General features: G+C 52.7%; 1 protein-coding gene across 1 annotated transcript in view; it reads left to right on the forward strand.

The window, feature by feature from the left end:
- Nucleotides 1-7,183, forward strand: part of MYO18B (myosin XVIIIB) — a 244,040-nt gene extending 236,857 nt beyond the window's left edge. Inside the window, exons 43-44 of the mRNA XM_033098254.1 lie at nucleotides 3,739-4,984; nucleotides 5,813-7,183. Of these exons, the coding sequence (XP_032954145.1) occupies nucleotides 3,739-4,972 (1,234 nt within the window). The 3' untranslated portion in view covers nucleotides 4,973-4,984; nucleotides 5,813-7,183. The remainder of the gene's footprint in view (nucleotides 1-3,738; nucleotides 4,985-5,812) is intronic.
- The last annotated feature ends 5,626 nt before the right edge of the window (nucleotides 7,184-12,809 follow it).

The raw sequence follows: 12,809 nt of genomic DNA on the forward strand, positions 1-12,809 counted from the left end.
GACGGAGGGGAGTTCCATCCGAGCCAAGCCGTCCAGTGAAGACAGCTGAGGAAAAAAATGAGTCTTCCCAGCCCCCTGGATGAAGACAGCAGGGTGTGGGACAGAAATGGAGGGGATCATCTGGCCTTACACAGCAGAACTGGGGCTCGTACCCTGAAGCCTGCAAGAAAGCGTCTGAATTCAGATTAAATTCTGCGATCTCCACACAGACAGGAGTGGGCGCAAGAAACTTCTTCCTTTGAGTGGTAATGCAGACGTGACTAGAGAGAGATGTCACAGAGATGTGGGTGGATTTCTGAATGGTAAACCCAGCCAAGACGTCCTTCTTTCTTTCTTCCTCCCCCCTCCCTTCCCCACCTTTCCTCTCTCTTTCCTCACTCTACCCCCACACCCTGTTCTCCCCAGCTCCCAGGAGTCTACACTGCTTCTGTTTCAAGCCTACCTACCAGCTGAAGTCACCAGACAATTCTCGAGAGGTGGGACCCAGCCTACCCCACCCCTAAGACAGCAGGCCCTTGGATCCCTGGGCAGAACTCAGTGATCACCATCTGGTGACAGTCAGGCTGGGGCCTGGTGGCCGTGCGGGGACATTTGGGCCTGCACACTTTCTGGACTCGGGGAAGGCAGAGCTGGGGATCCCGATGGTTTGGGCGCAGCAAGTCTGTACCCTCTGTCCTGGACCGCATCCCTCACAGGCTGGGACCTCCAGACCCCACTCCTGGGCTGCTGATGGCTTGGTGTGCCCCCAGCCTGTCCCACCTTTTGGTCAAAGAGGAGGGCAGATGCCAGCCTGTACCCCATGGGCAACCCTCCCCACCGCCCCCCTTGCCTTTGAATTTCACCTTCCCTCTTCCTGCTTCTCATCCATCACCACTGGGCTCTTTGGTTTGCTTCTCCCCCGTTTCCCTCATCCGTTCTCTTTTCCACTTCGATCTTGTATGTCCTGCTTCCTCTCCTTCCCACTTCTCTGTGCCCCTCTGCCACTTTTCTCATCCTACCTACTTCCTCTTCCTCATAGACTTGATTGCCAAGGTCGACTTGATTCAATTCAACAACAGGTACTGAGCCCCTATTCAGAGGGTGCAGAAATGGGAGTCGGCGGGATCTTGACAATATGGTCTCGAGCTCGGTGACTCCTCCACCTCCGCTCCTCTTGCCCTTTTCTGCTTCCTCCTCCTCCTCCTCCTCCTCCTCTAACTTCTCTTCCCTCCCTTTCCTCATGCCATCCTGGCATCCAAAGCCAGCGCTGGAGGTGGGAGTTGGGGTGAGCAGGATGGCAGAGTCCCAGGAGATTCTGCGACAGGTGCCCTCGATCCCGCCATCCGCACGTGGCAGGCGATGGATGAGTGAACACCCAAGACACATTCATCACACCCGGCTCCCTTCAGGGCCAGGACAGGACGGAAATGACTTCTGTTAGCTCTGCGGCGGCCCGCTGCCCCTGGTAGCTCCAAGCTGTTTATTAAAAAAGACAAAGAAGGAAAGAAAGGAATGAGAATGCCATCTTGCCATGGATTAGGGGAGCGATTCCAAAGCAATGATGTTGACAAACATACTTTCAGGTGATCAGAAAGGAGCACCCCAGCTCCTTTCCCAGCCTGTGTCCGGCTGTGACAGAGATGGAAGCTGACAGCCAACAAAAGGGAAAAGAGGCAGCTGCTCCAGGCAAATTGTGTGGCCTTTGTTTTAGCACATGGGGGCCAACCCCTCTCAGGAATGAGGAGATACAAGGTCACCTGACCATTCATGCTCTATTCATCCCTCTGGGAACTTCAGCTGATACTTTCATTGAGTCCAATGGTGGGTTAGGCTCAGAAGACTCAGCAATTTTTAGCAGTAATAGTGATTGCCATTAACTCTAATCATTAATGATTAATAGCCATTCATTATTATTGTTGATTGCTCATCATAACCGTTAATGATTATTTGAGGAGCTCGGTACCAGGCACTGTGTGCCCATGGCTTTTCCTTCGTTCCCATGACTTCCCCATGTGGTCAGCACGATGACTGGTGTGGGAGGAGCTGGAAGGGGTGCTCAGACATAGGGAACAGCAAATGCAAAACCTGGAAGCAGGAAGGGCTTGGCCTGTCCTAAGGGACTGGTGTGGCTGGAGCAGAGCGAGGAAGAAGACACCTTGAGGCAGGAAGTTGGGAAGGGAGTAGGGAGCCTGGGCCCGCGTGAGAAGGACGAAGAAGGGTGAGGAGAGGGGGTGATGGAGTGGCTCGTCTACATCACGACCTTGATCCTGTGTCTCCCCACCATGACATTGACCTTCCACCCAGCTGACCTGGGGAATAAGAAAAGGCAGATGAGCCCCCGCAGCCCTGTGCCTGTCACTCATGGAACCTTTTAACAGAGAGCATCATTGCCATGGCAACCTCCCCCGGTCCTGGGTCTGGGGAGGCTCCTTCCAACCCCGAAGAGAAAGGTGCATGGGATGGTGGAAGCTCTGGCCTCAGGAGCTGAGGAAGGCAGTGACTAGGTCCCTCTCCATGTCCCTGGAAAAGACCCTGGTTCCCTACTCTTCTGCACCCTCCTCTCCCCTCATTGGCCGCCAGGGGCCAATGGCTTGGCTTTCCTCCCAGACTCAAAAGCCCTTTGAGTCATCGTCCTGTCTGCTGTGATGGGCGGCGGGGGGCGGGGGGGTGGGAATGGTAACATCAAACTTTGCTGAGCAAGAAACCTCCCTCAAAGTCTTGTACCAGAATCCCAACCACCCGTTATGTGTGGAGGGCTGACTCCTGGTACAGGTAGAGCAATGATGCAGAGAGTGGGATAATGACTAGAAACCTGCGTCCGTGTCACTCCCAGCCGTATTCAGTTTCCAGCTCCTGGCTTGGTCTGCCATGCCCAGACTCTGACATTCAGCACCTGTTTTGTTTTGTTTTTTTTGTAAGTTATTACTTTGCTGGTGGGTGGAAACATGGTTGTTTGTCTTAGAGGAAGGACAAACAGATTTTATTTCTTAAAGGAATGGATGATGGACTCCAGTCTCTCGCCTTTAAGTGACACCTTTTATTTTATAGTCTATGATTTCGCCCCACTGCTGGGCTCCTTCTTTTAGGAAAGAAAGTGTTTTTGGCTCAGCTGCTGCAAAATGACTCTGCATGGAAGCCAAGCCTGGTATAGTCCCAAAATAGAAACCGTCTGTCCTCTTGTGTATAGCCTTGGTTTTGTGTGGATTTCATGTAAATCTTTCCCTTTTGTGTGTGTGGGGGGGGCATTTTTCCTTCCACCCCCACCCACGAAACAATCCGGGGTGTCAAGGAGCATCCCACTGAGACCCATATTTGGGTCATTCACTCTCAGAAGCCCTGCTGGTGGGACTCTCCTCTGAGCTTGGCCCTGAATAGATAACTAACCTCCTGCAGGTCCCCTCAAGTCTTCAGGAAGCAAATGACTTATTTCACAGTAGGCTCTGGGATGAGAAGTCCCATCATGTCAGAGATGATGCCTCATAAATCTAAGTCATTCGTCCGAGCTGTGGTTTTAATCTACTCAAACGTACTTTGCTGGGTTTAATTATAGACAGAAATTGCATTTCAGAAAGCAACAAGAAATCATTTAGATGGCGTCAATTTGCACATTAGATCATATGGTTCATTTGAGAATGTGGTAAGGGTGGCATTTCCAAAGAAAAACAATATTAGTGCTTGTGCTTTGTGGCTCTCACGCCAATTGCACAAATTGTATGAATTGCGTGGTTTCCACCGACTGCATCTTTCTTCTTGGCACAGGATGAACGAGGAGGCCGGTGGTGCCAACAGGACCCAAAGGGCGTCGGCACTGAGCCGAGCCCAGGACGTCTCTAGCACGACCACGGGAGATAAATCCCCTTCGACCCTCTCCCTCCGCCGGCAAAAGTACTGCCATTTTGGAGAAAGTGAAGAGTGTGATGTCCAGAGAAAGCCCCCGGAGAGATTAGGAGCTCTGTCTTCTCCATCTTCTCGGAGGACAGACACATCCCCGGTGTCTAGGGAAAAGCTGCCGAGTCCTTCGGCGGCCCTGTCCGAGTTTGTGGAAGAGCTTCGGAGAAAGAGGGCGCAGAGAGGCCAGCCGTCGACGCTGGGCCTGGAGGACTGGCCCACGCTCCCCATCTACCAGACCACCGGGGCGTCCACGCTGAGGAGGGCCAGGGCAGGCAGTGACGAGGGACACCTCGCAGTGAGGTTTGGGGCAATGTCACCCCTGGAAACTGAGGATACCGCCGGGGCATCCGCTGGTCTCCTGCGGTCCACCAGCCTGAAATGCATCTCTTCTGAGAGCGTGGAGGGCACCCCGCTGCTCCCCAAGAAGCTGAAGACCCGGTTCAGTTCCTGTGAGTCCCTCTTAGAATCAGGGCCCAGCTCCGGGAGAAAACCGAGCTCCCCCACCACACCCAGGGACATACTCTGGTCACCCACGCTGCGTCCTCGGAGGCGCTGTCTGGAGTCTTCCCTGGACGACACAGGCTGTCCAGACCTCGGGAAGGAGCCACTGGTCTTCCAGAACCGCCAGTTCGCCCACCTAATGGGGGAACCTCTGGGCAGCGATTCATTCAGAAGCAAGTTCTCAGGCCTCAACTATGAACGCAAGACCAACATGGATTTTGATGACTTCCTCCCGGCCATCCGGAAGCCCGAGACGTCTACGTCCTTGGCCGGAGTGGCCAAAGATGGGCAAGACAATTCACAGCATTCAAGTGTCCACTTTGAGACGGAAGAAGCCGACCGGACCTTTCTCTCAGGGATCAAGACCATTTTGAAAAAGAGCCCGGAGGCCAAGGAGGACCCCTCTCACCTCTCCGACTCATCTTCCTCCTCCAGTTCCGTCGTATCCTTCAAAAGTGCCGACAGCATCAAGAGTCGACCAAGAATCCCACGGCTGGAGGGTGACGGTGGTGAACAAACGTCCTCCGACAACAGAGAGCAGGGGACAGGGAGGAAAGACGAAGAGGTGGAGAGCATAATGAAGAAATATCTCCAGAAGTAGGAACCGTCTCAGGTAAAAGTAACAGGCTGGGATCATTTGGGGGCAAGAAAACGAGATTGTCCACCTGGGCCTGGCAGCCTAAAAGGAACCAGTTGTTCCTAGTGTTTTTAATGCTGTAACTGGTTTCTCTAGAGACGAGGGTTTTTTTTGAGAGGTTTTAGCTCATCAGAAACGCTCTGCTAGGTGTCACTTGTTCCTTTGTACTTTAAAATGCAGACACATCGGAAAGCAAGAGGGTCCCGGTGGACCGTGCCAAAGAAGGTACTGGACTTTGAAAGTCGCCCCCACCCCCTCCCCGTGTCTTATTTCCTTTGCAGTGCTCCCTGCCACCTGGACTGGAGGAGACGTGATGGCATTCCGTCCACGCAGAGACGGGAGAGCCGTGGTGCTAGGGTCAGGCTAGGGCCGAACAGGCCTTGGGAATAGTGAAGTCCAACTCATGCATTACATCTCCAGAGAGAAACTGAGGCCCCAGGGGGAGGGAGGAGGGGACAAATACAGTGGTCACAGAGAAGCACAGTGGGAGAAGAGGTGCCCCATTCTGCCTTCTCTCCTACTCCCCGTCCTAATGCTGGCACTTCTCTGCAAGAAAGGCAGGCAGAGCAGTTCATGGGGAATAACAGCTTAACATTTATCGAATGTATATATCAGGTAGTCATTTGGTACCCGTAATAACCCCACGAGGTGGTGAGTAGCATTTAGTCCCATTTTACAGGTTGACAAACTAAGAATCAAAGACATTAAGCCACGTGTACCGCATCACCCAGGCAGAGAACTGGGATTCGAAAACTCCAGAATCACCACTTTTCTCTAACGCTTTTCCCGGCGTCCATATTCCAGGCGTCTTCCTGAGTAAACTCAGAGCCACCCTGATGAAGCTGGATCTTTGAAAAGGTAGACCTTGGAACCATATATCAAAAGGGCTGTTGGAACTCGCAAACTGAACAAATGAGGGCGACCTCAAGATCAAGGCCACCCAGTGAATCTGCCGCCAACCCAGCCACCCTGACTCCCGCCCAGGTCATTGCTCTTTGCCCTAAGGCAGGGCTGGCCTCTGACAGCCCCTCAAAGGGCATGTTTCAAAGCTCGGGGCAGAGCACTGAGCATCCACGTCATGGCTCCTGACTGGAATCCAAAGCCCCTTAGGTCAGTCTGGGTAGCACAGGAGCTCGTATAAGAACCTCCCTCCACGTTCAGACACAATGCAAACCGGTGATAGCTTATACCAGTGATAGCTCGTGGCCACATAAATTTCCCTTATCAAATCTTAGAACTCACCGCCGCTCCGGGCTCAGGCTGCAGGTGGGCACTCAGCCCTCACCTTGCCGCAGGCCACAGCCCTCCCCCAAAAGGTGGCCTGGACCAAAATGAGCCGTGCACGCTCCCCACTTCTGGACACCTGCTACTTCGAGAGGTACCCTGAGCGCATCCAAAAGTCATTGCCCCTTCCATGGAGATGGGCTCGGATGTTTCCGAGCAAATTAATTTGACTTTACATGGCCTTCTCTCTGCTCTCAATTACCGCGGAGAGGTCGGATATTCATTTACATTATTATGCTCTCGGGGACCCAGAATGCAGTTTCAAAGGCCAAGTAAAGGGCACGAGTCCAGAAGGGGAGCAGTGCTTAGCAGAAGTCGCCACAGAACATCTTGTCTCTGCCATTTCTTTTTAAACTCACGTCCCCGTCCCCCCTCCCAGCCACGCTCACCATGATGACCTGCCTAAAAATTCACCTCGGCCCTGACTTCCATGCTGGAGTCTTGAACTAGACAGGGCAGCCCTGGCCCCCATGATGCATCTGTCTGATGCGATCCGGAACCAGACAAGCTCAGTCCTCCCTGTAACTGACCATGAGAGCTCGGCCACGAGATGTGACCTTGCTGAGCATCTGTGTTCTCAGCTGGAAAATGGAGATAATAATACCAACCAGGTCAAGTAACATTGTGAGTTGGATGAGAGTGACAGGGGCTTCCCAGGACAGAGGCTGGTACCCAGGGGCTGCACGAAATGTCAGGTTACCCTGCGCTGGCAAATTCTGATCCTTCAGGAACCCTCCCACTTGTTTCCCTTCTGCCACCTACACACGGTCACGCCTCGAGGTGGCATCTCTCTAGGAATCCCACCTGGAAATACGGGCCTCCCCACACTGTCCCTCTCCTCATCGAGACACACCTCCTGTGCCCCATTTATCAGCTCTGACCTACGTTTGTTTCCAGCCTCCTGAGATGCACTGCCCTCGAAAACGTCCCGATTTCACAACTGTCTGGAGAGAGAGAGAGAGAGAGAAAGAGAGAGAGAGAGCCCGGCCTGGCCTTCCCAGGGGCCCTCAGGCCAGATACAGCCAGCGTGGCCACAAGAGGCGAGAGGGGCCCAGCAGAGGCCTATCCCGCGGGGCGTGGGGCTCCCGGCGTGCTTGCACAAAATAAAGTATTGGCTCCTTGGCATCCGTGCCTTCTCTCTGTTCTGTGATCCTGTTCCCTGGGACTCTGAAGGATTGATGGGGGTGGGGGGTCAGGAGAGGGGGAGCTGAGAATAGAAGGATTCTGAGGAATGGAAACTACCAAACTGTGTGTACTTTCACATGGCATACTGTTTCTCCCTCTACATGTCTGGCCTTGTTCCTTCTCTTCATTTGGCCAGGTTCAGCACAAGTGTTACCTCCTCCAGGAAGTCTTCCCTGATATATCAAACTGAAATGAATTCTTCTCCATTCTCCTTTAATCCCCTTACTTATCTCTATCATATTTCCCTTGTCTATTTACTTTTGACATTGTGTGTATATGTGTGGGCAAGCATCCACAAAATTTTGATGGATGAATGAATGAATGAATGAACGAACGAAGCAGTGAACAAATTAATGAGCCTACACACACTGAATGCATGCGACACACTGGCACATACACATCCCTGCAAATGTCTGCCCACATCAGTCAACATTCAAGAACCTGTGAGCATCTGCTCTCAGCCCCCCCATGTACCTCCTGACAAACACAGCTCTACCACACACATACCGACAACGCACATGTGCCATAAACTGCACTCGCATAGTCACAGCTGTAGCTTGATTCCCTGCTTCTTCAAACACCCTTGAAATATTAGTAACAGAAAAACTGGCGGCCGTTTATGGGTCACATGCTCCATGCTGGCCACTGGGCTAGACATGCTACGCGGTGTGTCTCACCACAACTTGACAAAAGGTCCTGAGAGATAAACACATGTATTAGTCCCTATTTACAAAGGCGGGACTAGCTTATGCCCACATTTGGGTAGCCAGTGCTGCCTCTCTGTACATTGGCACTGGCACAGACTCCACGCCGTACCACACCTGGGCCTCTAATCCCTAGGCGCCCTCGGTGTAGCCATCACAGCTCCCACCAGCAGAGGGAAAGTCCTCTGTGGATCACTGGTTTGTAAGTTTGCTAGGGCTGCTGTAACAAAGTACCACACATTAGGTGACTTAAACAGAAATATCTTGTCTCGTGGTTCTGGAGGCCAGAAGTCCCCAGTCAAGGTGCTGGCAGGTTTGGTTCCTTCTAGAGGCTGTGAGAGCCTCTCTCTCGGCTTATAGGTGGCCATCTTCTCCCTGTCGTTTAGCTCATCTTCCTTCTGTGCACGTCTGCCTCTGCAGCCAAATCTCTCCCTTTTAACAAGACACAGTCATATTAGATGAGGGCCCACCCTGATGATCTCATCTTAACTTGGTTGCCTGTGCAAAGACCCTGTCTCCAAATAAGGCCACATTCTGAGGTACCGGCGGGTAGGAGAGCTTTTTTGGAGAGTCAAGGGACATAATTCAACCCGTACCAACTTACCAGTTGAAGCTCACTCCAAGAAGGGGCGAGCTCAGCTCTGACTACCGTCGCCCGCGGCTGTGGGTAGGCGTGGGAAGGGGAGATGGGGCAGGAGGAAGAATCACTGCACCCCCTTCCAGGAAGACCTCACTGTCTTCCCATCTCTCTGATGGAGCGAGTCAGTGGAACAGTGCACTGTTTCCCCGGATGCAGGAATAGCCTCCCACTCGGTGAGTCTATAGGCAAACGCTATTGAAGGCACATAGCACGCTCGTTAAGGAGAGTAGCATGCTGTATTAGTTTGCTAGAGCTGCCGTAACAAAATGCCACAGACTGGGTGGCGCGTAAACAATAGAAAGTTATTTTCTCAGAGTTCTGGAGGCTGGAAGTCCAAGATCCGGGAGTCAGTAGGTGTGGCTTCTTCTGAAGCCTCTCTCCTTGGCTGGCAAAGGGCCAGCTTCTCGCTGTGTCCTCACATGGTCTTTCCTTGTGTTCGTGCATCTTCACCTTACTTTAATCACCTCTTTAAAGACCCTATCTCCAAATACACCCACATTCTGAGATTCTGAGCATTAGGGCTTCAACGTATGAATTTTGTAGGAGACACAATTCAGCCTAGAACACATGCTATGCAGACGTAGGTGGCGATTTTGTTTATTAATAAGGCTAATGATTATTCATGTCACAATCAGATAAATATGTCCCAAGGTCCCAGCTTATTCCCCAAACAAAAGCAATTATGGAAGTCAGGAAAAGGTTTCCGCTGCCTCCCTGGCATTGGAATTTGGTGGGCGCTTTTAGGCCTAATACTTGTGAGTTTCCATGAGCTACTCTTCCTGTGCCCGTGGGATTACTCATTCAGCCAATGTTTGTTGAGTACCTGCTGAGTGCCAGGCAGCATTCGGCGTACTGGGGACCATGGTGAGCGGGCAGACTGCCCCCTTGCTTTTCAAGAGGGAACAACCTAGCTGGGGAGACAGACAATAAGCCAGAAAATAAATACGTTGTCAGAGAGTGAGAAGTGTCCTAGAGAAAAGTAACAATGACGTTATCTTGTGAGTTCCCTGTTCAAGATTTACTGGACATTTATGAAGCACATTTTTGTAAAGGAAGAATTCTGTCATGATCCTTCAATGATGAACGAGCAATGCATCCAGAAAGGGTAAACCCAAATAATAACGGCAAAGCTTTCTTTCCGCATCGTTCAGCAGGAAACAGAAATCCTGAGGGAGTTCACTGAAAGTCAGTTTAACATCCTAGAAGAGGACATGTGTCCCCCTGTTCTCAGATCCTTCAACCCAATACAGCCTGCTACAGCGGGTACTGACCCACCGGGGTCCTCCTCCCTGCACGGTGACTCCAGGACTTCTGCACTGGGCCCTGATGTCACATCAGCATCGTGCTTAGCCCAGGACACCGTGCAGTAAGCAGCATGCAGACTTTACTTCTTCTGTGTCTGCTACCTGAGATATCAAACGGGCTCATGCCCCAGACGCAGCCATCCCCACCCGGTGAGACTTCAATCAGTTCACTTCTTCCTGGGCCCTCCTTGACTCATCTGTACAATGGGTCTAGGACTAGTCCCAGGCCCCCAGCCTCTTGTGAGGAATCAAACTCTCATGGAGCCCACAGCATAGTGTCTGCCACACAGTCCACCCGCAGTAATTGGTGGCACCACTGATCTTTGGACTCAGGCTCCCTGATGGCCATGTCTGAGGCTCTGCCTTTATGGCCACGCCCTGATGTGGCTTCCCGGCTAATACAGCCAAAGTGATGTCAAAGGTGACGGAGTGGGAGGTTACGGACCCAGGTGGGTTAAGTGGTCACCCCAAATGTTCCTCTTGCCTCCAAGCCCCGAGGCCATTTTTAACAGCACGCCCAGATCTTAAAAGAACCCCAGCTGCTCAGGACCAGAAGACAGTCTTGAGGTAATTTTACAGGTGAGGAAACTGAGGCTCAGAGAGGGCAAAGCTCTGTTCAAAGACGCTCGAAGACAGATCTGAGTTTAGAACTCCATACACACTTCTTCATTCATCAAGTAGTTTTTGACCTTTTCACCATCCCATGCCCCGGACGCTGTTGGCAGGCACTAAAGATAAAGCTGAGACCGGGAAGGGCAGAGGCCCTGCCTTCGTGAAGCTTACGGTTTACTGTAGGAGATAGATAATAAACGTGGCAATACATGCATCGGTTGTGCTCCTGGCACCCGATGCCCCATCAGCCGCCTACAGGTGACAGGCAACCCTCCTGTCGCATCCCGGCCCCGCCCAGACCCCTCCCTAGGCCCACAGAAACCCAGCCCTGTCCCCAGGCCCCTGGCTGGCTGCACAGCTCAGGGCTGAGGAATTGAGGCTTTGCGTTCTTTCCCAATCCCAAAGATTGCCAATGGGAAGAACAAGAGAGGGGAAACATTGCAGCCAGGAGAGGCAGATGCTGCCGGATGTCAGAGAACCACGGAAAGCGCTCCATGTGATGAATGGCCTGGACCAGCTCCCGCACTTGTCTGTAGGAGGTGATGGGCAGCTTCGGCTGTGTTTCCCCCCCCCCACCAGGCCTGGTTGCTTATTTAACTGTCAACATGGGCAGCTACCTTCAGAGCCGTCAGTGACAGACGCTAAGCAGCAGCCCTGGTGACAAGGGGAGACAGCGACCTTGTCACCGTTTGTTTAGAACCATCACAGCTCCCACTTCTGGTACGTCTGCAAGGAGCTGCATCCTGTGGTTGGTGATAGTCCACCATCACTTCTAAGAGGCAGGTGCTGGGGATCCACTGCCCTGTCTGTCGGCCCCAGCCTTCTGTACACGCGAGAGAAAAAAAATGAAATGATTCCAAATGCTGCTTTACAACTAGCTGCATGAAAGCCCAGTGGCCCTCGTCTGGGCTCTGGTAAAAGCACGCTCATAGCACACGCCTTTGGCTTGCAGAGCTCAGCGGTGTGGGGTATCGAACCCCTCCTCAGCCCCCATCTCCTATAATCTAGGTTTGTGGTCTTCCCGCGCAGGCTGGTTGCAGAGGGCGGGGAGACACATCGCAGCATTTGCCAGACGCTCTTGGCGTTACCTTGCCTCCAGCTCCTGCGTGGGAGGTGGGTCTGCAACAGGAAGTGGAAGGCGGTTGGGGGATGCAATCCTTTAAGGCACAGTGGTCTCGTCCCCTGGAAAATGAAGTCCAGTGCCTATGGCAGACGGGGACCAATTCAATACAGAGCAATTCATTGCTCAGTGTACGGGGAGAGGCAAATGAACAAAGGTTTGGGCAAAAGGTGAACATGAGGGAAGAGCCTTGAGGCTCCTCCCCCCACATCAGGCGTTGAAGTTTAAGAAGGACAAGAGGATGGACAGCCCAGGGCTCTGACTCCAAACCCAGGCATTCTTGGTGCTGATACCCAGGGCCAAGCGTGGCAGTGGAGACAGTGCTATCCTACAAGGTCAGCTGGTAGAATGGGCCCGTGGATCCTATCACCTGACTTCCCCGTCTCCCTCTGGTCAGATGGAGCCAGCCCTGCCTGCTCCATCAGGGAGGTAGTGGACCTCGTCTCTAGGCACTGGCTTAGGTTTACTCCTATCTTTGCCATTGTTTAAGCTGTGACCTTGAGCAGTTTACTAAACCCGTCTAGGCCTTGGTTTCTTCTTGAGTAATAAGGGCTGGGAGAGGACACCCTGATTTTAGAGCCTCACCAGAACAAGGACCGAGATGCTTACAGGAGTCCCCCTGTGGGGACAGGGCCAGGAGTGCAGTTTCCAGGCTCTCGGCCTCACGTGGCAAGGTGCTGGCTCAGGTAGTAAATGGCCATCAACTGTGATTGGATGGCCATCAGCTGTGGCTAGTTGGCCGTCAGCTGTAACCAGTGAGCCATTGGCCACTAATATAACTGCCGTGGCTACGCTAGCAGCAAATGGGGGCTAGCAAGGGCGGATTGTGGATTGCAGATTGCAGAGGCGGATGCCGCCAGCGAGACTATAGTGGTCTGACTCCCCCATCTATGGCCTATCTTTTTGGCCTCACCATGTCCTGCGTTCTTATGTGGGGAGGAGAAGCTGAGAC

The sequence above is a fragment of the Rhinolophus ferrumequinum genome, chromosome 25 (genome assembly GCF_004115265.2).
Source record: "Rhinolophus ferrumequinum isolate MPI-CBG mRhiFer1 chromosome 25, mRhiFer1_v1.p, whole genome shotgun sequence".
NCBI classification, from domain to species: domain Eukaryota; kingdom Metazoa; phylum Chordata; class Mammalia; order Chiroptera; family Rhinolophidae; genus Rhinolophus; species Rhinolophus ferrumequinum.